At 39.1% G+C, this 26,052-nt stretch overlaps 1 protein-coding gene across 1 annotated transcript; it reads left to right on the top strand.

Annotated features, from left to right (window-relative positions):
• The first annotated feature begins 5,246 nt into the window (after positions 1-5,246).
• On the top strand, positions 5,247-24,968 carry LOC139290823 (doublecortin domain-containing protein 2-like). Its single transcript, XM_070912688.1, has 9 exons — positions 5,247-5,533; positions 6,146-6,200; positions 10,461-10,537; positions 10,718-10,852; positions 11,249-11,398; positions 12,264-12,318; positions 12,567-12,750; positions 23,438-23,508; positions 24,165-24,968. Exons 1-9 carry the CDS (start codon positions 5,247-5,249, stop codon positions 24,966-24,968), a joined length of 1,818 nt encoding a protein of 605 aa, XP_070768789.1.
• The last annotated feature ends 1,084 nt before the right edge of the window (positions 24,969-26,052 follow it).

The raw sequence follows: 26,052 nt of genomic DNA, 5'->3' as shown, positions 1-26,052 counted from the left end.
AGTTTACAGAATCTTATTCAGTGTTTCAAGACTGTTTCAAACGCTGCTTTTTATTGAACTGCAAATGAATAGTGTGTAATGTAATATATGAAGTAATTTAAGTTATATATCTGTGTAAGTAAATGTAATGTAGAGGGGCTTGTATTGTATTGTATTGTATCATATTTAATAACAAGACCAACAAGATTATATAGATATATGGATATTGCTTTGTTACTGTGAAGTTGATACATATTAGCCTTAAGGATCTTACATGGAAAATCCAACTTTCTTCTCACGAACTCTTAATCAGAAACCATAAAACATTTTTCCAACTGGTCAGCAATGACTTGTTTTCACCGTGTGGTACATGTAACACACTGAAGGGTTAATTATGTCCCAAATTGTATGCCTGTGCTGCTGTACTGTGCCTTGTGGTGTTTCTGACTGTATGACTTCGTTTTGTACTGTCGAATAAAGTATAATTAATTAAATTATTACAATCAAAATGTCCCTCTCTGTTTTGCCTTTTTCTTTCTTTTATTTTGTGATTAAATTAAAATTGTCAGATTGTCAGACAGGGACACATACAGTATAAGACTGCAGTCATTAAGCCAGCAAGGCTGTTTTTTTAGATTTATTTGTTAAAAATGTATTTAACATTTTTTTTATCATCACATAATTCAAATTGCTGAATTGTTGTACACTATGAATCACTGTGGCACCTGGTCTGCACACACACACACACACACACACACACACACAAACCTTTTCCCACAATTACTGTAAGATATTACTTAATTCTACCACTGCACTAACACCATTAACAATCATCAAAGTTGTAAAATGCATGTTACAACACATTCAGTTCAATAGGTTTAGATGAATGATCCATCAAAATGTTGTGTTCAATATTCCAAAATCAGACATCGCTCATGTAGCCTCTAAACAGATCTGTATGCAAGTAAACATCCTCCATCCAAACAGGGAAAGCACAAATCGGGAAACATAAAGACAGCCCTAACATAGTGAAAAGTGCCTAATATTGTTTTGAGCTTCTTCAAGATTGGTCGGCATGACCCTGAATCAACAGTGTTCATTACAGTAACCAGACAGTCAAAACACACTGTCTCGGGGACAATCCACACAGACAGAGGACCCAATATCCACAGTAGACATGTGGGCATGATTAGTGTCTAAAAAGCTTTCGGATATATTGACATCTGTTCTAATCAGCGGGTGGCCGGACCATCATTCTTGAGTTAGGTATTTCTTGTAAGATTTATACTCTATTGACATTTTGCAAAAAGGACACAGTCATATTTATTTAGGGCAGGACAGTCTAACCTCCTGTTGTGCGTGTAGGTGTAGTGTCCAATAATTATAGTCTTGTTCAGTAGTTACTTATTATGGGTTATTTATTGGGCCTTTAATAGAGGGAAAGACAGAAATAAATACTTTGTGGGTAAAATGTGTCATCTTTGTCATTTCACCCTATTTCATCCCTGACCAAGCGCAAAATCCTTGCACCATTTGTCCCTGTGTGACCAGGTTTGCTTGATATGCTTACAATATCCTATAACAGACTGCAGCATGGAAGAAGGAATTATTACTGCAACAAAACATATATTTGTATTTTTTTTATTGTGTCCCTTTAAATTAAACGGTTTTCAAAAGTAAATAATTGTTCTCTATTACATTTGTAATCCACTTACCCACTCAACATGTTGGCACCCTACAACTATGAGCTGAAAATGGAGTCGAGACCTGATTGAAAATATACAACTTTCTCTCCATTGACAATGTGTGGCAGTAAACCTGTTGATGTCTATCTGTCCTTCTTCTTACATTTTATATGACATGGAATTAATGAATACAAATGTGTGTTTGCTGATGCCACCTTACCTCCATTTGTTGATGCTGATAAAGGGCTCTGACAGATGCATGTTAGCTGTGTGGTTTTTCAAATGTTGTCAGGCTAGGACAATTGCAAAGCAATTTTGGCCATGTGAGGAAAGGGTTTAAAAGGTGCCATTATCACATCCAATAAACAACTGCAATTATGTATAATTTCATGTCTTTGGGATGGAAACTGAAAGGATATACACCAGGAGAGGTGGAAGGAAATGGGATTTTCCTATTTAGAAGTGCACTGTACTATATGATATTGGCTTTGTCTTGTCTTGGCATTGTGTCAAAGAGGATGCGCACAATCAACAACCAACCGCTGGCTTTAACTGAAATATCTCTCCAATACTGGTAATGAAAGAGATGACTATGAGCTAGGTTTGTAGTTGAGAGGGTTGGCATGATGGCGCCTGTGTTTGGCTTTCTCATCTTGTCCGACCTGTCCTGTGTGTTGTTCTCTTTGTTCTTCTGTTTGTTAACGATGGACTTGCTGCTTAGGTGTATGATTGCCGGACTCTTCTGTACATCAGAGCGTCTATGGTGGATCATAGTGTTCCTAAGTTCCTGCAGACACCAGAGTAAGTGAGAGAGAAGGGCCGGAGTCCGGGTGAAGCTGAGACGACTCTGGAAGCGAGGAGTTGTCGGAAAGCAGTGGCGTTCGCTTCTGGTGAACCTTGCTGCTCCGTAGAATTACTTCCCCAGAGTTCCCCACATTCCCAGAGTTGGGAATGTCAAAGTCTCAAATGATCTTTTGATGCATGGTGATGCAAGAGAATGTTCTGTGTCGGTACTATTGGACCTCATTGCTGCTTTTGATACTGTGGACACATTTTCATGGAATACAACAAAAACATTAAGAGGAAAGACTATTGGCACTATATTGTACAGTTCTGAGATTCACAGATCTATAGAATATAGCTTCTCAGTAGTGATGAGATTAATGGTGAGGGCAACAGTTTTACATGCACCAGCTTTGATCACTGACTTGTTCAACAAAGGCAAACATATTGCAGTGGATATGCACTACAAGACTCGTTCACTGCAGAAAACGTCTTTCTCAAGTGTGTGTGTGTGTGTGTGTGTGTGTGTGTGTGTGTGTGTGTGTGTGTGTGTGTTGATCCAGTGTGTGCCTTGTTTTTTTGTTGTACTCTGCCCTCTATTGACAAAACACCTGCACTACTCATTACTTCATGTAGAATATGTTTGCAAACCCTCTCATCAGTCATCATCACATCATCACAACAGTCAACAGGTTCATGCAACACCCCAGATGCATGAGTCCAAAAAGAGATCACATCTTTGCCAAAGGAGCCATGGATAGAGAATGTTTGTCAAGCTACTGTGTAATAATCAAAGTGCAATCAATTTATGAACTGTAAACACATTCTAACATACTTTCTTCATATCGCTTCAACTATGTTGAAAAGCCCTATTCAAAACATTTAACATGGCATTCAAAGGAATACGAAACACTAAAATGGCATCCAAGATTCCAACAGAAAACATTACAACATATGTTAATTCCTAAAAAGGATGCAGAAGCTAATCACTCTTTCACAGGAACCTTAAAGCCTCTTTATTTAGTTTTGCAAGATAAAATTATAATTCCATAATTGTAGAGCATGCATGTAGGATAACAGATCATTCCTGAACCTACATAACATCCAGGAATATGATCAGGTTGAGACATGTCTGCCTCCTCATGTTTTCTATGCAAGTTGTAAATGATATTCTAAGGTAAGTACCAGTTTGCTGTTGTATATTTTGTAATATTTGAGCATACAATCATACAATATCAGTTCTTCTTCAGAAATTATTGGTTTGTGGCTACTCTTCTGTATTTCTTGTGCTTGCACATTATATACTATAGCACCATCTGGTGGGCTCAAGAGAGAATCGCATCTAAAGAAGTATTTACAGTAGTTGGACTGTATAGAAGTTATGGGGTACCGCTGTGCAGTTGAGGCGACTCTGTAGGTTACAACAGACCAGGGTGCGATAATTATTGTATATCATATATTTTATTTTACTATATCTAGGCATACAATATTGAAGTTCATTAGGGGCTTTTGGCCCTGACTGACCTTATTGTTACCCCCACCACACACGCCCCAACGGAGCAGTAATTCTGCCGCTGATTGCTGATGATGATGATGATGATGAAAGAGGTCATGACGACAATAAGGTGAAGGAGGAGGAAAGAAGTAAGAAGAGGCTTTGGTGATGATTAGCCCTCTCGCTCCGTACAGCTGCTGACAAAACCTTCAAATTCACAGAAGTTCAACTGTAGGCTGTGGTAGCTATGCCGCAACTATAATATGGCATGTATACATAAATACATTAATAACGTACCATATCATAGTGGGAAAATATTGACTTTTACACTATGGACACTGGATACAAAATAACTCATTAATCCAGACATGTATATTATGGATTTCTCTGGCTTTTAATTGATGCAACAGGAAACGTGCCACTTGACAATAATGTGCAAAAGGACATAGAGTACAGATCTCGCTGTTGTTGCGCAACACAATCACAAAACAAACATGTTTGTTTGTCCCACATTCGAGATGTCACCGGCAACCCGGGCTTTCCAATTGGTCTCCTGATGCCCAATTAACTTTCGCACATCGCTGTCGGAGAGTTTTACACCGTCTGAGTCTCACACAGAGGTCTACATCTTTTTTTCTCAGCTCACAGAGCTCGTCGTGCATCTTTGGTTACGTTTCCTATGAATTCATAGTGTTCATTTTATTGAATATGTCTATTGTGTCTCATCAGTTAATGACTGGCTACCTGTTGATGACTGCTGTGTGAGGTCCCTGGTAATCGCTGAGAGAACAGCGGCGTGTTCCCATAGATACATCCCAACAGATGAGCTCCCACGATACTCAGCCTACATCGTGGGGGAAACTACAGAGACCCGTTTGGCTTCTATCGTCACCTGCTGCGTAGCGGCGCACACGGAAGAGATAACTCTGTACCGTTTTCTTCTGAAGCGGATTGAGATTCTGCAAAACGTATGGATAGTTGTCGCTCATAACAGCAGGAACCACCAACGGTTTTAATGCATGTGGTTTTATTTGAATTCAGTAACCTCCTCCTTAACCTGTCAGCAGCCTTTTGCCCTGAACGCCTTCGCGTCCAAACTGCTGAACTCCTCCATCTGACCTGCGTGCCGCGTTCTGCTCCACTTAACTCTACACGTTTGGCCAGGATGGACCAGCACTGATGTCATTATAATGGCCTGTAAGCCTTTGTCTCGCAATTGGGATCAATCTGTTGTAAGTTTATTATAACAAAGATCTCTCACTCTCTCTCTCCGTCGCGCGCCAGCCTGCTTTTACGCACGAACGATGAGCTCGGAGAAGCCAAACTTTCTGTCTCAGCCCGTCGTGAAGAACATTTTCATGTTCCGAAACGGTGACCCGTACTACGACGCTCGCCGGATTGTGATAAATCAAAAGAGGGTGTCCAACTTTGAGACTTTGCTGAGAGAGGTGACCGGCGGGATTCAAGCCCCATTTGGAGCGGTGAGAAACATCTACACACCGAGAGGGGGTCACAAGGTGGACTGCTTGGAGAGCCTTCAGAGCGGGGAGCAGTACGTCGCTGCTGGGAGGGAGAGATTCAAAAGGCTGGAGTAAGACTAAACTAACGTTTGGCATAATATTATATTATACATATATTATAATACTTTCTAATGGCATAAATACTGGTGTATTACATTCTGTGTGTGACCCTGGTCAGTCATGGCCTTAAAGTTTATGTGACTCAACAGTTTTGCACCAGTGCTGAGTCACAGCATGAGGCAGATGAGATCAGCACTGTAGAGAAGTTTGCTCTGCCCTGGCCTAAAAATAAGTGGACTGCAGATAATGAGATTTGAGCAGCAAGTTATTCATAGAATGCAGTGGTGAAGCAGTTGAGTGAGAAGGTGAAGCCATGAAGTTTGTATTCAAGATTCAAGATTACTTAATTTGTCCTTTGAGAAATTTGTCACACTGCCACAATTAAAAAAAAAAATTATTATATACAATTATAGTGGAGCAACAGACATAAAGTGCACAGCACAGCCAAGTGCAGACATAAGTCCATTAAAATAAATGTAACACAGCCCATCATTTCACACCCTCCTTATGTCCTTTGTGTATCTTTATAGTAATATTTCTTAGTTTGTGAGTTATAGAATACCTCTGTTAAAATCAGAGCACTGTGTATGGTTAATCTACTTCACTTTATGTTTTGTCTGTAGTTATCTACAGATTGGCTCAAGAAGGAAGAGAATGATGCAGACTCTTCCAATGCAGGTAGGGCAAAAGTGCTGCTGAAGTGACTTCTTTCATTTTCTCAGAAAGTCTTTTCTGTGTCAATGCCGTAAAGAAAGGTAAGTTCCTGTTGAATGCAGTAAAATGTCTAAAGTAAAATAGTGCAGTAGCTGTAGCTGTGTGGTGCAGCATAGCAAAATGCAGTGTGTTCATACACATGTGTTTGCTTTAACCCCATTAATCCATCTAGATCAAATATGAGTCACCATAGGAAGTGTGTTGTCTGGTGAAATGTTTAAGTGTAATAAAAGAGAAGTGTAAGAGAAAAGTAACTAGCGAAATAGAGAAAAGAAGAAAAACACGCTGCCATGTTACTGTGGCACGTCATGGAGGTGCTACAGCTGCTAATAGCTGTGCCTGGAATTCACAATATGTATATTATCTTTTGCATAATATAAACACAATCTGCAGAGATGGAACCTGTCTACATAATTTACATGGTCTTGTCAATCATCCAGACAGTCTTGGGGTGTGGTGCGTCCTCACTTGCCCTTGCCAGAGAAGATCCTCGGGTTCCACTCCACCTCCAGGCCCTTGAGTTTTGCAGTAAGAGGCACTAGCCTCACTTGATTCCATGGGAATCTACCAACTGTCTGTCAGTCACTTGCTAACTGGCTCAAGTGCTGTGGACAGGACGACAACTTAACAGTGAGCTAGTATGTGCATGACAGAAATCCAGTGCGAAGACCTTAATCATAGATACATTGTTGAAATTGCTTTAATCTTTTTGCATTATTTTAGATTTAGTTTTAGTGATTAATGAAAGCCTTCACTGGGTGTTGTTGTCGAGGCAGGGTTTCAGTTACAATAACCTTACTCAATCCAACTTTTCAACATTTGAAACTGCCACAAAATGCAAGATACATGAGGATTTGGGAACACCACCTCTGCACTCCTGCCCCTGCCCACAGTGTAAAGGTTTTAGAAAGATCATTTAAGCCAGGTGTAATGTTGAGCATTCCTCTCCATTGTTCTCTGTGAAGAATCACTTTGTTGTCGTCTCGGTGGCCATGCATTATTGATTTATGGATCATAATCATCCCTCCTTTCAATGCATCTTTAATCACCAGCTATGAAGTCACAGCCAAAACAAGAGCAGTTTAAAGTCAGATAGCCCACACGCTCATCTATTTTGAAAGTCGACTGCAGGTCATCTTTCCAAATGAGAGTTTGTTTGGTTTTTTTTATAATAAAATGTGTGAGGCACATATATGTGTACTAGCACCCAATACCAAACCTTATTATATTAACTCCATTCATGTTCTTATGGGGTACAATATGGCAAAAAAACAAATACATGCAACATTTTGACGTGCTAATTTTAATCAGACAAAAAATGGGTAACACAAGGTCTTTGTCCTCATATTCAGTACGACAAGTTTTCTTTGTCTTTGACGTTTGTCACTGGCCAGAGCCTCAGGAGTATCGCCTGTGTGCACCCTGCCTCTCTCCACATGCTAATGCTAATCACATAAGGAGAATCGGGAACTACTCTTTTGTGTTCTTGATTTTGTCTTATCACCCTCAAGCAAGAAGCATATTCATCACAAATAACCTCAAGGGCTTGTTGCTGCTGCTGTGATTACGTGGCGAGCATGAAAAGAGCCAATTTAGTTTAGAAGGACCCTGCCTCTCCCCTTAATACCCCATTTAACCTGCCTGATTGTGTCGATTAATGAGGAGAACTCTTAGCTGGCTGGATGGTTGGCAAGTTAGTTTTTTTGTCCTGTTTTGATTTTGGAGCATTATAGGAAGGTCACGGCCTTAGGTGTAGCTTTCTTTATGTTGCTTATTTCATTTTATATGCTGCCATAAATAAATGCTTCCTTTTTCTTGCTCATACTAGATCTTCTATTGTTGTTCCTTTCACCTTGAGATTTGCTTTTTTGTTGAACTATGTTTGATTGGGTGGGCTTGCGAGGACCCTCTTCAAGTTCAAACCTGCTGCTTTCAGTGATTTTTAAGTTTGTATGATGATCATGAATTAGCACTGACTTCATTTATTAATTTAGCCGCTTCTTTCTAATAGTCTAATATCTGCACTCTCTCAATGTAATCGAGTGGCTGTGGGATGTAATAAAGTGTGTGAGCTGCTTTGAAAGTACATGGTATTTCTTTGGTTTTGGTTTCCTGTTAAAGGCACTTGCTATAGGTTTCATCATTTTGCTTATTAAATACGTGTAAACCACTAACAGTACAAAGTGATGCCAACTGTAATGTGTACATGGACACTAAAATTAGCTGAGGGGACTTTTTCCTGCAGTACAATCAAATGTCATGTGCTCATAAAGATCATTGTCAATAGAAAAACAACAAGCTCCCAAGAGACTGATCAATGCCTTGCCTTGCTTGTTTCTGTTTATTCCTGGTTTGGGTTGGTTACTAGCTGTGTGGTGTATACTGGTCTCTGTGGTTTGTAGTACACATATGGTTTTTTAAAAGCAGCATTTTCTGGAATTTTGGTTATTTTATTTAGCAATTATGTGAATTAAAATGCATTACAATGATCTTCTGTGTTATAAGAACTGCTCTATAGTATTTTGTGCAGTCACTGTATGTGTCCTGGCCTTATGTCTTGTTACTGGTATGCCTCTGAATATGTCCCACACCTGTTTTATGAAGCAAGTTGTTGAATTCTACTTCTGGCCTTCACACCTCTGTTGCCAGGATGACCCCAGAAGACTTTTAATATACCTCCTCCCTTATCTCTCTCTCTGACAAGATCCAGATCTTAGTCTTAGAGTCACAGTGGGTTACCAGGTGTTATGGGACAGGACCTGCAGTGCTCACTCTTTGTAACCACACAACCTCAAAGGATTACTGAGGGCTCATTCTTTTGCTGTCACAGAGATGAGACAGATTATTTAGTGTGTACAATGGCTCTTTCTCTTTGCCTTCAGGGGTAAAAGCCTTTGATGTCACACAATCTTGTTTTTTGCTACCGTTTACTGAAATTTCTCAAAGCAAAAGGAGAAAAAATACACTAAAGCAATTTTGAAAGCGGATGGATTTTTAAATAAGCACGTTATTATCTAGAATAAACACGCTATGCTACATCAAGCTGTTGCCACTCTGATTCTCCAAGCAGCTCTTACTCTGGAGGATGTACAGTATTAGCCCCGTTGACTGCCCTGACATGGGCAGCTATATTTAGGAGCTGGAGTTAGCTTAAATGTTGTCCTTACCAACTGGACTCCAGTGTTAGCATCGGTCCCTAAAGCAAAAGTCATGTTTGTACAAGTCTGTTGTTCTGAGTCTCCACTGGGAAACAAGAGCTGTCCTGAAATCCCAACTGGACACACTGATCTGATAACAAGCTTTCAAGTAGTCATAGGTTCCCTGTTACTTCAGCCATTCTGAAACATTACTTTTCCTGTGTTTAAGCCATTTTGTAGTTCATTTTTCACTCATTTTCGTGTTACATCTCCCAACTTCTGTTAAGCATCAGATGACTGACAGATACCTTGAAAGTTATGCTTAAATATTTATATACAAGGCCCAGGGGCAGCAAGACGACTACAAATCATGATGATCCCTCCTCCGTGCTTCATTTTAAGGGCAATGTTATGCTGGGCTATTAGTTTGTTTTGCTTTATTATTCCAAACAAAATGTAATGTCATCAATTTATTTTAAGGGAGAACTGTGCCACCATTTTTGCCCTATATTTTTTCTTATTGCTGAGACATAAACTGCGACCTCAGTGACTTTGAGATATTTAGACAGGTCCCTAACTGTAACCAAAGCGTTCTCTTCCACCTTTTTAAACCATTTTTTTTTTTGCCATCTTGCTTCATATGAATGAGGGATGGTTCACATCAGCTTGTGAAGCGATGAGTGTCAGTAACCAATACTTTTCATTTGTTTTGTACAGAATAAGGCACTACAATTTCAACTCATTGATGGGAAATTCTGAGTTGTAGTTGCTTTTTTAGAAGTCATTTGAGTGTCATTAGTTTAAATAGAGTGTATTTGTTTATTATATTGACTTTGATGAAGACCAGACCACATTTTATTGATGAATTATGCATAAATGTAGGTAATTCAGTTCACTTTCTTTTTCTTGGTACTGCATCTATGTCACATAGATTGAATGAGCCAAGCATTTTTCCACGTACTTTTAGCATCATTGATCATACCAGATGTATTTGTGTGCCAGATAATCTTTAATGATCTTTGAGCAGCTGTATGTTTGACATATTCGCACTTTGACATATTTTACTCTTTTCATCCCTCTTTTCCAGGCCAAACCGCTGCCACCGAACAGAATCATTGTGTCAGCTCGATTCCTGAAACCCATCAAGGAGCCGTGTACAATATTGTAAGTTCACTTAAATATGATATTTTATATGTAGGTAACTCTGTATGTAACCCTGATTTTGACTGTGTACCCAAATGGCAGAAAATGTCACAGGCTGCTGCTGCTTCCTGATAGGATACATTTGAACTTAAAGGGATACTGTATACTAGTATTTGCTTTAACCCCATGTATTTTCTTTAGTGTGGTAGCAAATGGCGATGTCTTGAACCCCGCCATGAGGCTGTTGGTCCACCAGAGGATGCTTGGGCAGTTTGACCGAATACTAGAGATGATCACAGAGAAGATGGGTTTGAGAGTCCTGGGTGGTGTTCGAAGGTACATCTTTAAAGAAAATGCTCACACTTCACATATGGACTGTATTTTTCCCCCTGCTTCATGATGTAATTTCTGTCTTTACTTAACTCAAGAGCAATACATGACAGACGTTTCAGACTTACACCACATGTTCTTCCATTAAAGCAGATGATCTCATTAGATTTTCTAGCACCTTGCTGCATAAATTTGCATATAAATGAAAAACGAAACAGATTTCATCAAACTGCTTCATGTTAGGGTTAGAATATCTTGTGTGTACACAGTACGTGAATATGTAAATGACCATATGATGATTATGGGACGACACTCTGCAACTCAAGTGCATCTTGTTTGGACAGACTGGTACAAACATATAAAGGAAACGGTGGGGCTTTTGACTTTTTGTCTGTTTTCTAGTCTCTACACCTATGAAGGCAACCAGGTGACTGATGGGAATCAGCTGGAGAGCAGTCAGCTTTATGTGGCTGTGGGAAGAGAAAGGTTTAAGAAGCTGCCCTACAGTGACCTACTCTTCACCAAACCCAGAGGGACAAGGAGGGTCAATGGGTAAGCACTGCACTGTAGAAAATGTACTAGACATTTTCTACAGTGCAGGTAATATACACGTCTGAAAACTGACAACTTCATTGAAAATACAAGCTTAAAAATCAGTAACTAATCTGCAATTTGATGTTGTTATTTGCCTTTACAAAAAAAACCCTCCTTAATCTTGCTCTCACAACATCTTTGAATGTATTCAGGAACGCATTGTTTACTAGAGATAAAGATTGCTGCACTCACTTATCTTACTTACTGTCCTACAACAGTTATTAGTATCCATCAGTATGTAGTATGTAGGGTCCTTCTTGAAGAGTTGTGGAAACCTAAGAATGGAACATTATGGCTACCAGGGATGGTTCTTAGGGACCGTTGAGTTTGTGTTTCGTATGTGTTCCAGTGTGGCCGCTAATTACTCCTCCATGGCTAATATCTGCTTTCAAATCTCCTGAAACCTTCATCCCTTAGCTTCAAATATTATTTAGATAGATAATTTGCTGCACATGAATAAACACGTTGCCTTTAAATAATTTTTACACTACAGAAATGAAAATCAGGAAGAAAATGCACAATATTTACCATTTCTTCTACAAATCTATGTAGTTTTTCAGGTTTAAAAATCTTAAACATATACTATTTAACAGGCTTTTTTTTTCATATTATATGAGGTGTATTGTAGATTTGAACTTTACTCATTAATCTAATGTCAAACAGACTCCAATTTTAATTTACAGATTAACTTTACTTCTATTGGGGTTTACAAAAAGGCATGGCTAATTTCAGGTGCCTGTGGTCAAGAATCAGTGTTGTAAGGCAAGCACTTCATACCAAGTATTTATGCTAATGAAATTATTTTTGTCTGTTTTGTTTACAGAATGAAAGCTTATTCTCTACCACCTATCTACAGATTCTCCAAGCAAAATGGAAATGTAAGAATTGCATGTGCCTTTTGCATGAATTATTTAGATGATTTAGTTTTGTTTTAGTATCCCAAAGTAGGAAGAAATTCAACATATTCATAGCCTGCATACTGCACATTGCTTACATAAACCAACTTGGATAGAAATAATTAGCACAACATTCTGGAACATAAAATAGAGGAAAGTATTTGATTTTCTGTATCATTTAGATTCATTTAGTTATTTTCATTTACATTTTTCACCTATATTTCCTCCAGAGTAAGTCTATGGTCCGATGCAGTGATAGTGGCGATCGAGACTCCAAGGCCTCTCCTCCGAGCCACAATGGTAACAACAAGGAACATCTGTCCTCCATCGTCAGAGAGATCTCTCAGGCCAGACTCATGTCCCTCAGGAAGAAGAGGAGTGGACAAAGCGTGACCCTCGGCGTGTCTGACAATGGTAATGCAGAAACAAATACGGCAGTATGGATAGGAATGGAATATGTTTATACCTGCTAATTCCAAATGGGCCTGACGAACAGAGTGTGGCTTTAGAGCTCAGCACCACCATATTCAAAGTCAGAAGGATTTGTTGAATAACACAGTGAATATATATTTTTTGAATATTAGTAAATAATATATTAGTAAATATTGTTATGTCTATGCTCTATATTGATAATACAGTTAAACAAACGTAATAACAATTACTTCTAGTCACATTTTTAAAAAGGGGCAACCAAAGCAAAAAAGGTTAAAAAGTCAAATGGTTATCTTTAACATATTGTATTTCTGCATGCGCTATTGAAAGTTGGAGAGAGTTTGTGTGTATGTGTGTGTGTATCGGTGTAATAATCCATGATAAAGTGAATATCCAGGTGGGTGTCTGCATACATGTGTGGTTGCATGTGCTGGTGCAATTAAGAAGATGAGTGCGTATGAGTAAATATATACTGTAGAGTAAATATCTATATGTGGCACAAACAGGGCTTATATACAGTTATTATAAGATATACAGATATATGATGATGATGATGATGATGATGTAATGGCCTTTGAAATCTTATGTAACCTGCTACATTCTTAAATGCCCACATAGTGGCACTGTTGCTCTGCAAAAAAATATAGCAAGACATACTGAAAGTAGGTCTAGCATGATGACATTAACTACTATTACAAGAAACACATTACGTCATCTTCTGGACTTCTCATCAGTATACTATAATGTCCTGCAGAAACCCTGTATCTCCAGTTAGTCTTTAGTTTTGTCCGCATTGGCAGCTGGCACTCCATTAACATTAAGATGTTTTGTTGCTCTGGGGCCCTAACAGATGTTTTCCATTAATGGTGTATGCATTGTATAACAAGGTGAGAGGGAATTGAAATTTTTCCTTTTTCTTTCGTAGAATTTGTAAAAAGAAATTGTAAAAGTGATTTTCTGCCGACTGCTTCTGACCTTATTGTAACGCCTACTGCGGTATGAACCACATTACGTCATCTTGTGGCTCATGATAGATGTTGCCTGTTTCCTCATCTGGCAGGAGAGTTGACAGCAGAAGCCCAAAGGAGCGTGGAGAATTGTGTCTGTGGTTCAGGGGAGCTGGCATTTTTTGCATCAAAAGAGAGAGGGATGTGGAGTGTGTATGTCAGTGTGTCTTTGTTTGTGCATTTTGAAACCTGTAATGTCACCCTCAAAAACCTCAGTACATCAGATTGCGTGGCATGTCGTTTTACAGGCACAGGAAACCATGTTGCATTATTGGTCCCCTTGGGTGACATTGACCAAAGATTAAATTAACAGACAGACAGCTCGGAAAACAAGATCAGGCATTAGACAAGATAGTTTGAATCGCTTAGAGAGCATATCACATTCTCATGCACCCTTCACTGTTTGACCTATAAAGTCTTTTTCAAATGCTGTCATGTTTTCTTAATAGTTTCCTTATTTGTTTGCTTAGTAGCTCTGTGTAGTGTATGTGATTCAGCCTCTGTATGGTGGGTAGAGTCTCTGTCCATGGTGCTGAACAGACTTTTTGTAAGACACAGTAGGTAGGTAACTCTTTTTGTTCACCTTCTCTCCCAAAGCAAATCAATGCTAAAATGTTATTCGTGCATTTGGCTGCTCAAAGGCAAACAAGAGCTGAAATCATAGCTGCCCACTAGCTTACCAAAAACAAATTAGTTCTGTACCCATTAGCAGCTAGGTTTAGTGTTGTGGCCACATTTAGCTTCTCAATAGGAACACAGTGTTCATGCCACCTTTAGTGATTCACAACAGCACAGAGGTGTTTTCGGTGTTATTTTCCCTTTGGGAAACCCTGCCCTGGCTGGGTATGAGGTAAACACATCCCGTTCTGGTGCCAAAAGGAACACAGCCAAAAAGTTGACTGACTGGCAGAGGCTGTGGAAAGGACACAGCATGAAACCCACACTTCAGATCTCTGGTGTGCTGGAACATTGGAATGAAAACAAAAGATTATTATAAAGGTGTCATGTCATTGTGAATGTATTTGTGAGAGAGAGACGGTTGGAGGGAAGAGATGTACAGATTGAAAGACAGAGAGACATGAAAAAAGAAGAAATGAGACAGAGTGACCCCGTAACTTGAGATTCTCCCTCTGTTCTGTGCTGACTCTGTTGTGACAGAGAGGTCCGTTTTTGTGTGCGTCTATGTGTGTGTGTCAGTATGCCAGTCCCCATTATTCACTGTCTATCAGCCGCTGGGAGCCAGACTGAGGATAACTCCAGCAGTTTCTGTCTGGTGTATTGTAAAGCTTCTGACTTTTCTGCTTCATTAGAGTGAACACAGTGGTGAGTGACAGCAAAGACAAGGGGGAGTGCAGTGCGACAACTCATGCAGCAAAGGTCATGGAATGAATTTGAACTTCCTTTAACAAAGACATTTGGCTTAAAAAAAGACTTAACCAACAAGACACATTGCCTGTCGTACGCTTCACCCAACATAGTCATACTTTATGGAAGCTCTTTTAAATTGGGAAAAAATTATTAGACATTTTGCTTTCAAAAACATTTTCATGTTCAGGTTGTATATAACCAATTAGCAGTCGTTGCTAACCTCAAAATAGAAATAGGATGTTTATCAGTCTTCTCTTTCATAAAGGGCCTTTGTGACCAGTTCAGTTAATGGCTCCCCTGAGAAGCGAGGAGAGGAGAAGAAGAAGTAAAAAGAGTAGCAGCAGGAATGGAAAAAGGGAGAATAAAAGACAGTAGGCAGAGGAAAGGATGTGTGTTGACGGGGGGTTAGGGTTGGGGGGGGGGGGGGGGGGGGGTGTAAAGAAAAGGGAAGATAAAAGAGAAGGTTAAAGAAGAGGGAATGAAAGGTTGATATGACGAAGAAAGGAGAACATTATGAGGAACAAAAAAATACAGGTGGAATCAAATAGGGAATATGATGAATAGCCTTAGATGGTGGAGCATGATCATTGGGTGGAAAAAAAGGCTCGGAAATATTGAAGGGTAGAGGGATGGGTGGGGTTTGGATAATTGCCTTTCATTTGGATAATTTACCCATTTAGAGTCATCAAAGCAGAATTTTACTTGCCTCTGCCCCTTGCTGGGGCCAAATTGCTGCTCTGAAAATCAACAAAAGAGCCTTGTACTTCAAGAAGGAAGGACAGACAGAAAGGTGTGGACAAGAGGAGAGAGAGGGAAAGCACAGCAGACTGGGAAGGAGAAGGGGGTCCGCTGACAGAGATTGTCTGGACTCTTACATTTGTTGTGTATGCCTCTGTGCATGCATTCATGAGGGGGCACACTATTGATTTGCAAAATGATGTGTGTGTGTCCTTGTCAGGTCTATTCTGAACATGACTGGTATCTTTCAAAATAAGCAAACTGTCCGCCTTTAGTTAATGGTGAGAATTTGACGAACTATAATATTGATATGTGACCTACAGGTGCTGCTTTAAAATGCACAACTGTGCAGTTTGAGTTTTGGCACAGATAAGCATGTTGTTGACTGAACTGAATAATGGTTCCTGAGGCTAGTTGAAGCACAATGCAACCAATATAATCAACACATAATATACATAATACCTTTGTGTTTCTTTTTTTTTTAATGTTGCAGAGCTGCGCACACTGCAGTAACTACAGAGCGTTGAAATAATAACTCTATACTGGGGGCTGATGATATAGTGATGGGCTTTTTCTTTTTCTCATTTGTTATGGTATCTAACCGCGCATCCCTTTTTTCCTGTCTGAGCGGTCTTTGTGCAACCTTCTTTTGTTTGTTGAATTACAGACCAACCCCAAACACCACCATTTACAGTGCTATAAATTAAACCACGTGCAGTAATGCTATGGAAAATGTTTTGAAAACTATAGATTCCATGTGCTCTCAGCAGCCTGAAACCCAGCAATATGGTAAAAATGACTGCTTTAAAAAATCTAAAAGCAGTTCCAGTTAATAGCAGATTTTACAACAGTAAGAAATTGGACACACACACACACCCTAAGGTGCTTTTTCACACACAAACACCTAGAGAGCAGTTTTGTAAGGTTCACCTTGTCTTTTGTTTCACATCTCTAAATCTGGGGGTGGCGAGTTCCAAATAGTCCAGGTAACTCTGCCAGTGCTGGCATTGAAACCTCAAGGACATCCACTTTACACAAAAGATGTTCCGAGCAGCCTGCTGCCTCCTTTTTATGTACTAGGCTCCATCTTTCAATGCAGCAGGAGCCAATTCAATTGATGCTACATGATGGATCCACATTATGTCCATTCCTACTATTTTCCTTGAAGGGATTTTGATATGAATTACAGGACATTTTAAATTCATGTATTTTTTGAGAAAAACTAATTTCCAAAAATCTGAATGGAAACATTCTTGGTATTATTTGTAAGTTTGAGAAGTGAAGATTGCTGCATATGTGAGCGTGTCTGTGTGTGTGTGTGTGTGTGTGTGTGTGTGTGTGTGTGTGTGTGTTTACACGTGCCTTTTCACATGCACAAGCCATCCAGCCAGATCAGCCTTCTGCCTCTGGTGTCATAAAATGTGATGCTGCCTTGGGGAATTAGCCCTGTTAGCATATGTATCTGTAATGCCTGTCAGAGTGAAATAGGGTTCAAAACAGCGTTGGGAGGCAGCAGACGTGCACACAAAGAGGCTGTGTGTTTTAAATCGTGTGCCTGTGTCAAAAAAAAAGAGGCTCAGCAGCGAAGGATGAGAGATGGCAACATTTAAAGGAAGTTTTTTTTCCCCTTGCCAAGTTCTTAGAAAGTGCGGTTTGTGAGCACTGTGTTAAAAGTATTTATGTGTGTGTCATGTGCGTGCCTGTTTTTATGTGCATTCGTGCACTCGCTCGTATGTCACATTTCAGACAACACGGCCATCCTTCGCAATCCCTCCTTCATTCTTCCCCTCCTTTCATCTCTCCCTTTTCACGACAGCAGAAAAAGGTTCTTCATGACCCTTTGATGCAGGATTACTGGATTAAAGAGCAGGGTAGCTGTACTAATCTGCCACATTAATCTGCTAACAAGTGTTTCAGCTGTGACATACAACAGTGCCGGCTGTGACATGTAAAGTATAGGGTTAGGGTAACGTGTGACACTTTCAATGACACACATTTTTTTTTCCATTTCTGTCACTTCTAATCTAGCCTGCTTTGCGTGGTTTAGAATTTTTTCTTTCTTTTTTTTTTTTTTGAGTTTCAGCTAGTAGACGCACATCTGGAGTAGTTGTGATAGGAACATCAGCAACCGCAGGGTTTGTATCAGCCTAAGACGCTGAAACAGCTTTGACATTCAACCTAAATGGCAAGAGTAAATATGTGACATTTGTGGAGATCTCAAGTTTACATCATGTGTTGGCTTAGGAGGGCATCTGAAGTTGCTGCTTTGCCAGAGCAAAGTGCTTTGTGTTCATCACTGTCAGTCATAATGCAGTCGCACACGCATGTTGTACGTTTCTGTCATTTATCAGTTCTCGTCCAAATAATGCAGTTTTAGGGTGCAAAGACAACCTGAAAACATATTGTAAATCACATCAGAACAATGCAGATTTTAGATAATGAATGAGAAAAGAAACCTGGCTGGTGTTAACAGAAATTTAATTCGGTTTTCAGTCTCCATTTTAGTGACCTACAATATTTGTGCCATGAATTCCATCATTCCATAATCAAATATCCATACTGAAGTTATTGGTTAGTGAGACTTTATAATATTGCATTACAATAGCTGAATTGTAAAACATGCAATTATGTTTTTTATGTTAAAGAAAAAATCTAATTTATAATTTATAAAAAAACACATTACACTGATTAGACCTTCATATCACGGAGACACTGGATGGTAAGGTTTCAGGCAACTGTTAGAAAAGAAAGAGAACAAACTCCATAAATTATTTCAATATTTAACTGCAGCCATGACCTTTATAAATTACTCTGCCTGTCTGACTGCAACATTGTTAAGCAGAGCTTTCCTCTAATTTAATGTCAAAGCTATCACAGCACAGGGCTGCACACTGCTGTAGATAAGAGGTATTTTCTACAGTACTGAAAAAGTAAACTCTAGAGATAATGTACAGTATTCATTTATTCAGATGCATCTTGGAAACAATGTAAAGGATGTTATACATTAGAAATACTTAATACATTTGACTGATAAAAAGCTTTGCAAACTTGTTTGTATGATGCTAAACAATGATAAAGATAAGATATGTTTAAACAACATCAGCCTAAGCCCAAATCTAAAGATTCTCTTGATACCTTCACTGCATGCTTTGTTGCCTTATAAACCTATTAAGTGCATGAAAATATATTGTGTGTATGCATGAGAGGGAGAGGAACAGATGAACATGCACAATGTCCAGTCATCAGCTTTTATACTAAGCAGCTTGGTTGTTTTTATCTGCGTCACATCACTATAAACTCAACACGTACAGGGTCATTCTCATAGTGGTCGGCCATACAGTCATTAAATGTTTTAACAGGACCCTGGCCAGTGACTGGAGCACACTTGCTGAGTGGCAACATTTCATAATTACCATTCAGAGTTACTACCCATGTTGTTTTACACCACACTATAACTCTCAGCCATGTGCTGAGTGAGTTAAATCAGCTGGGTGTAAATAAGAAATATACTGTACTGTATAATGATATACAGGGAGTGTTGTGTGGAGTGATTTAGGTACATTAAGTAGTGCATCAAGACTTGAGTGTTTATTTAACGTTGCAGAGCTAATCCTGCTGGAAGCAGGCCATGTCAACAATTTTTCCCTGCTTTGGTTTATAAGCGTAAATACACTGTGTTAAAACGGTGATGCGTATTTATTTAGAGCTATAACCCCTGCAATTTAGGGATTCATTTTTCAGAAGTGGCTTTGAAAGAATAAAGATTCTGCTCGTCCGAAGCCAAGAAAACACACAAAGTAGTACTATTGACCATGGCATCCGAAGCATTTCCAGGAACACGTCTTCCCAGTATGCTTGTAAGGCAGATGTGAGTCTGTCAGAGTTCATAATGTCTGAGTGCCTATCAGCAACAAAAAGGATGCATTAACAAACTAAAGTTGTGGTGAGGCTTGATTTTGTTCAGCAACCTACTGTGATTAACTTACTGTGGATAATGATTTTCTCATAAACAGTGCAATAAGTGGAATAAATACAAACGATTCATTCAATTAATTGAATTGAATCGTTCTTGAGATTTTCAGTCCTCTCTCTGAGTTGACAACCCTCACTGATGTGGTTTTCTTGCGAGTGTCTCAAGACTGGGAAAAGCTTTATTCAGTTCAATAGGTTTTTCCCAGAAGTGTCACCACACTGAGAACTGAGAATCTTTTAATCCTAGAAAAATGGCATAACAGCTTCCAGAGGAACTGGAATAAATGATTTGCACAACATTAAAAACAGCAGATTGCTCCAGCATAGTGATGTCACAGCTGTTAAAAGCCATGTACATCCTCAGTAAACCTATTCATGGTTCCATTTGCAATGAAAAAAAAAATGTATTTATGCGCTGGCCTGCTGCAGATTTCCTGTGGAGTCAAGAACTTGATTGCACTGCATTGTATGGCTTTTACTCAGAAATGCTTTCTGGAGGAGTGGAAAAGCTTTTAAACACGATATTAGACCCCGCAAGGCTCCGCTAGGCATGGCTGCCCCTCCAAGTCTGCAGCAGAGGACTGAAGAAAACCCTGATGTAATGCAAATCTACATTGTCTCATTTTGCCATTAGAAGCAGTTTTTCATGAAAAGATACAGTGTGATAAAAAAAGAAAAAAAGTGAGAAACAAATCTTCACTCACATGTTGGTCCACCACCCGACTCCCTAAACTCATTGCTTCTTCTGTGGCACCTGTTTTAACAGCTGTGAAGTCACTTTGCTGACACTGTGCTGGTCCAAAGGGAACCGGGGGGTGGTTGTTTTTGCTGTGATATATATTGTTGTTTTATTAATTAAGTTGATGAATATAATCCATACATATTTCATGGAATAGTATTTACATCATGTTACCTGATGTAAACTGCACACTGGATCCCCGCAGTGTGTCAGGGATACTAGAATTGGGTGAGCACATCAAATGGAAACACAGATCAAAGTGATGCTGTGCAGTGTTACTGTACGTAGAAACGGAGATCACAGAAGAGCCGTTTTTTATTTTACAAAAAACAAAAAACAGTCCCCTAAAACTAGAATCCTGCAGCAGTGAGGCAGAATATAATGTCTGTGTTTGTAGAGCGAGAGATGGAGTTTGCTTGTTGAGGAGTGGGAGGTTGTTGTAGTTTACTACCTGCTATCACTTCATCTTCAGTTGTGTTTTATTACATTTCTCTGGAAGAACAGTCATTTATAACTTTACCTTTCATGAGAATGGCAGCAAGGGCCATTTATATGAGTAATTATACCCACTTACAGTTGCATCCTTGTTTTACCTCACACTGATGGATGAGATGTAGCATTACTTCTGAAATGTCGGCGCACTCTGTCTGCGTTTGTGTGCCTGTAGTGAAAGAAGGAATGTGTGTTTGTGTGTTTTCCTGATTATGAAGAAAAAAAGAGAGACAGACGGACACATATTCCACACACACACACACACACACACACACACACACACACACACACTTACACATACACAGAACTGTCTAGCCATTTGCGATGCCAGAACTCAAATCTACTGGATTTAATGAAGAGCAAGAAGGGGAGATTCTAAATATTGTGTTTAATTTGATTTAGCATTTTCATGAGCCCGTGTCTCATCCTCAAATCACGTTAAGATGTTTAGAGTCGCAGCGGCTCATCCACTGCTTACTGCTTACACTCAATCGTTCGGCCTTCGCTGCTAATGAATGCGAGCGATTTCCATAAAATATTCTTAAAGAGGTCCGTTATTATTACCATAACGTTTCATCTCCCACCATAGCTAAACTTCAATCAGTTTTGCATTTGAAATGCATTAAATGTCTCCATAAACTCTTCTAATCTCTACCCGAGTCATTTTTCTTCTTTAACTGGTATGTGTAGAAAGGGAAACTAATATTAAAGACATTAATTACACTGTTCTGTTCTTTTTTTTTTTTTATTCCCCCCACTCTTTTGCTGCTTATTTCTGATTGGAAAATTCAGTCTCATCCAGTGTTTCAAAACAAGTGTGTAATTATGTTGTTTATCAGAGCGTATAGTTGTATTCCTCTTATGATGTTTTGGGTTAATTACTCCAAGGCCTTTGATGCACATGAAAACTAAAAAATCCTGTATTCATTTTGCACTCCAACAAACCTGCCTTGCTGAGCTGATTGCTTCAATAGAAATGAGTGTGTTGCTGTTGAGTTGTGGTTTGATGTCTTCATCTAAGCAGCAACATCCACAGTATCACTATGCAGTTTTTTAGACTGTAAGTTATGACAGATGTGTCCTCTGCAGACTATTATTATGGCAGACTTGTTTTGTTTTTTGTTACGACCAGTCCACCAGCCTTAAGTATGTCTTACATATTGTGTTTCGGGTAGAATAATCTTGACTTGCAGCTTGCAACTTCGTTAAAGAAATATGAAATTGAAAAAGCTTCAGCGGATGAAACCAGTAATTTTTCCAAATCAGAATGAAAATGCGGGACCCATTTCTCCCCTCAAGTCAATTTTGAGTGCCTACTCATTGAAAACCAGTGTACTGAGGGAGTGTCTTCAATGGTACTGGATTATTTTTCTGTTTGTTTGTATATTATAACCTAAATGCAATGGTTGAGGCAGAACACCTACCTTCATAAACCTGTGGCGATTATTAGGATGATGACTGCGGCGGTGATAATAATAATAATGATGATGAAGATGATCGTGATCTAATGTGACATTTTTATCCTGCGTCTTCTCACAACCTTGAACTTCCCCGCCATACTCGTTCCTGCCTGAGCTTGTAAAATGTTTTCTGGCTCTCTCCGGCACCCTTCCATTGTCTGGGGAAGTTGTTTACGTCCCTGAAATAGTCTTGGGTGTTTTTCCTCCTTTTCCACCAGGTGTCTCTCTTGTGCTGTGTTTGTTCAACGCCTGAAAACACAGCTGCATAGATCATTTCAATAAGTCACTTACAGGAGGATGAATAAAAGCTCCCTCATTTATAGGAGAGGTTTTATGGATTTCTGCATTGATGTAACTCTGGCTGAGGAATTCAGGGTTTAGGGTCTGGAAAAGTAGTCAGCACATAAAGGAATAGTTAACCTGTAAAATGACATTAGAGAATGAAAAACAAACTGATGGCATGAGGATTTTGCATAACAAGAGTGGCATTGGATTTCATTTGACTTAACCAGCACATTGTTTTGTGTTTAAGTCAAACACTGTAAATGTCACTCTTTGAATCAAAATATTATTCAAGTCTTAGATGCAATTCATATCATTTAATTACCTCTCTGTCTCTGTTTTGCCTGCATTAGATAGAATAAATGTTGAAGTATTTACACCAGGGTGACACCATCACTCACCTTCATATTATACTGTCACTAACAAGCCCATTCAGGACGCAATATCACACATAAGGATGAAACACATGGATTCCTATATGTCATAAGAACACATTGAAACATGCTTTAAATCAGCCACCTTTTCTGTAAAACCAGCCCACGCTTCTCTGACATCCACGGATTTGCTGTGCTCATTTTAAAATACTTTTACTGTTTTCTCTGCATGTCCAGATGACGTGGAATCAAAGGCTGATGATGGAAACGCTGAGCACAAAACCCCTAAAGACCGGCCGGCTGAAGCGGTAAACATACAGTAGTGTACATAATAGTCAGGAGCAAACAATGGCATCTTTGTAAAGAGATGAGGGTCTACTGTCTGTTTGATGTAACCTCTCATTAGGGCACACAGCAGGCACGTAGCTTGACACAATGTTGTGGATTCTTTGTTGCACGTTCTTTCATAATACCTGGAAAATACGTCACAATGTCTTCAACAGTGACTGAGCCTGCTCCAGCTTTTGGAGCCAAAACGTCTACTTCAACCACTTTAACTCATAAATTATTAATATCATCCATTTGTTATGTGAAGAATAAGTTTGATTCATATATGCTAACTAATGTATTACTATTATATCATTGTGTAATACCTATTTTATTATTTATGCATTTATTATTACCCATTGTTTGATATTCCATGGGGCATTACGTAGCCCAGATGCCTGTTGTTTCTCCACTACTTATTGCAAATTGATTGACATGCCATAAAAAGGGTCTTATGAAAATACATAACGCTTTGGCTCCACTTGATTTGTAAGTGGTCATGACTCGATAGCACTGCCACTCTCTTTCAGGAGAGTGTAGGTCAAAGGGAGAATTACTGTAAACAATCCAATTACACTGTGTGCCTGTTAAAATATTTAGCGTTATAAATTTCTTCTGCGGTATTATTGCATTACAGAAACCTGCAGATGATAATACAAAAGCCGCAGAGGATGGTAAAAAGCCAGGAGAGAAGGATGAGGCTGCTGCTGAAAACACCACAGAAGAAGACACTTCCGCTAGCATAGAAGAAAAGGAGGAAAACCAGGAGACAAATGGTGAAAAAGAAGGAGGGGAAGAGAAGAAGGAAAATGATGAAAAAGAGGGAGAGGCAACAGCAGGATCTGAGGAGAAGAAGGAGGAGGTGGGAGAAGAAGTGAAGGAGGAGGTCACAGATGAGAGTAAGGGGGGGGTAAAGAGTGAGGAGCAGGGGTCCAGCAGTAGCAACGGTGATAAGACCCAGGACAGTAAAGAGAAAGAGGATGGAAGCCATACATCTTCTGAGGGTGAAAAGGATGAGCAAGAGAAAAATATAGAAGAAGAGAAGCAAGAGAAAAACGGTGGAATGGGGGAGAATAGCAGCAAGGAGCAAGTTAATGATGTAGACACGGGGGAGGAACAGAAAGAGACAGAAAACAGCAATGACCCGGGGAAGACTCTGTCAGATAACAAGACAAAAGAGAACGATAACGGCAGAAGTAGCAGTAGCAACAGTAACCAGGAAGAAGATGTGAGCAAAACAACAGAGGGAGCCAGCAAAGGAGAAGAGGAGAGAAAGGTGAATGGAGAGGTCAGCGGAGAGGATGATGAGGTGGACAGTGAAGCAGAGCTGGACATGGGGGAGAAACATTCAGAGAGTGGCAACGATTCCACAGCAAATGGAGAGAAAGGGGAGGATGATGGTAAAGACAATCAAGAAAAAAGCAGGAAAGAGGAGGATTAGGAAAGAAAGAGAGAAAGAGAAAGTTATTGGATGATCAGTGCTGAAAAGCAATACTTTACAATACAATCTAAAAACAATGAAGGTGGCAGAGGAAATTCACCGAAAGCAAAACAAGACATATGAAGAAATATTACGAGATGGCCTTGTAGAATCTGGACTCAAAATAAAACAGTGTCAACAAGTAGTAGAAGCTTTGAATGGCTGACTACTAAATTATGTCATTAACAGAAAACTATCAACATTTCAGGTATGTATTAAAGAGCTATTTATCAAAACATTATTCATAACAATCATATCTGAACAAAATACAAATATTGTAATACATTCTTATTTTTCATAAAGACATACTGTTACCTCCTGGGATGCTTTAGGTTTCGGTATACGCTGTCTGTGAGTACTGTAGTGAGTGATGCTGGGAAATTGGAATGTAGTTAGAGTCGTGCATTAAATATATGTTAATTTTTACCAGGTATGATGATACTAGCTGTTTATTTTAAAGATGGTTTTTGTATGTATGATATTTTTGTCTATTTCCCAAAGCAAGTGATGCAAATGAACTTTTAAAATAAGTACAATAAGCTATGTGTAATGCTGTAAGCATACTGTATGTATCTCAATGTTCAGCAAAATCATATAATTATGAATATAGTTTGAAAGTCTTCTTCATTCCAAATCATTATGTAGTCACTGTGTGTTATGTCTGATCTATCTTCTACATGAAATACACAGTTAGGCACCTCTAAAAGATGCTTTAATAAAACAGACTTCTCCCTCTCTTTATTGTTGTTACTTCATTGTAAAATGACTCAAGTGAAATGGAGCATTTTTGAATGGTCCTTGATAAGAACTTTTTATTTCACTACAGCTTGATTATTTGTACTTTTGCTGTCACTTGATAAGGTTTAAGACAAAAGTTGTGAGACATTTTAATGTTGGCTCATTGACGTGTAGCTGCTTTTATATACTGTTGGGTAGTTAAATTTACTGTTTAACAACAGGTTATGTTTAATATGCTCATATTAATCTGCTAAGTAACTAGTAACTACAACTGCCAAATGCATGTCGTGGATTGAAAAGTACAATT

This window comes from Enoplosus armatus, chromosome 9 (genome assembly GCF_043641665.1).
Source record: "Enoplosus armatus isolate fEnoArm2 chromosome 9, fEnoArm2.hap1, whole genome shotgun sequence".
Taxonomy (NCBI): Eukaryota; Metazoa; Chordata; class Actinopteri; order Centrarchiformes; family Enoplosidae; genus Enoplosus; species Enoplosus armatus.
Note: the sequence above shows the minus strand (reverse complement) of the source record. Positions and strands in the feature narration are given on the sequence as shown.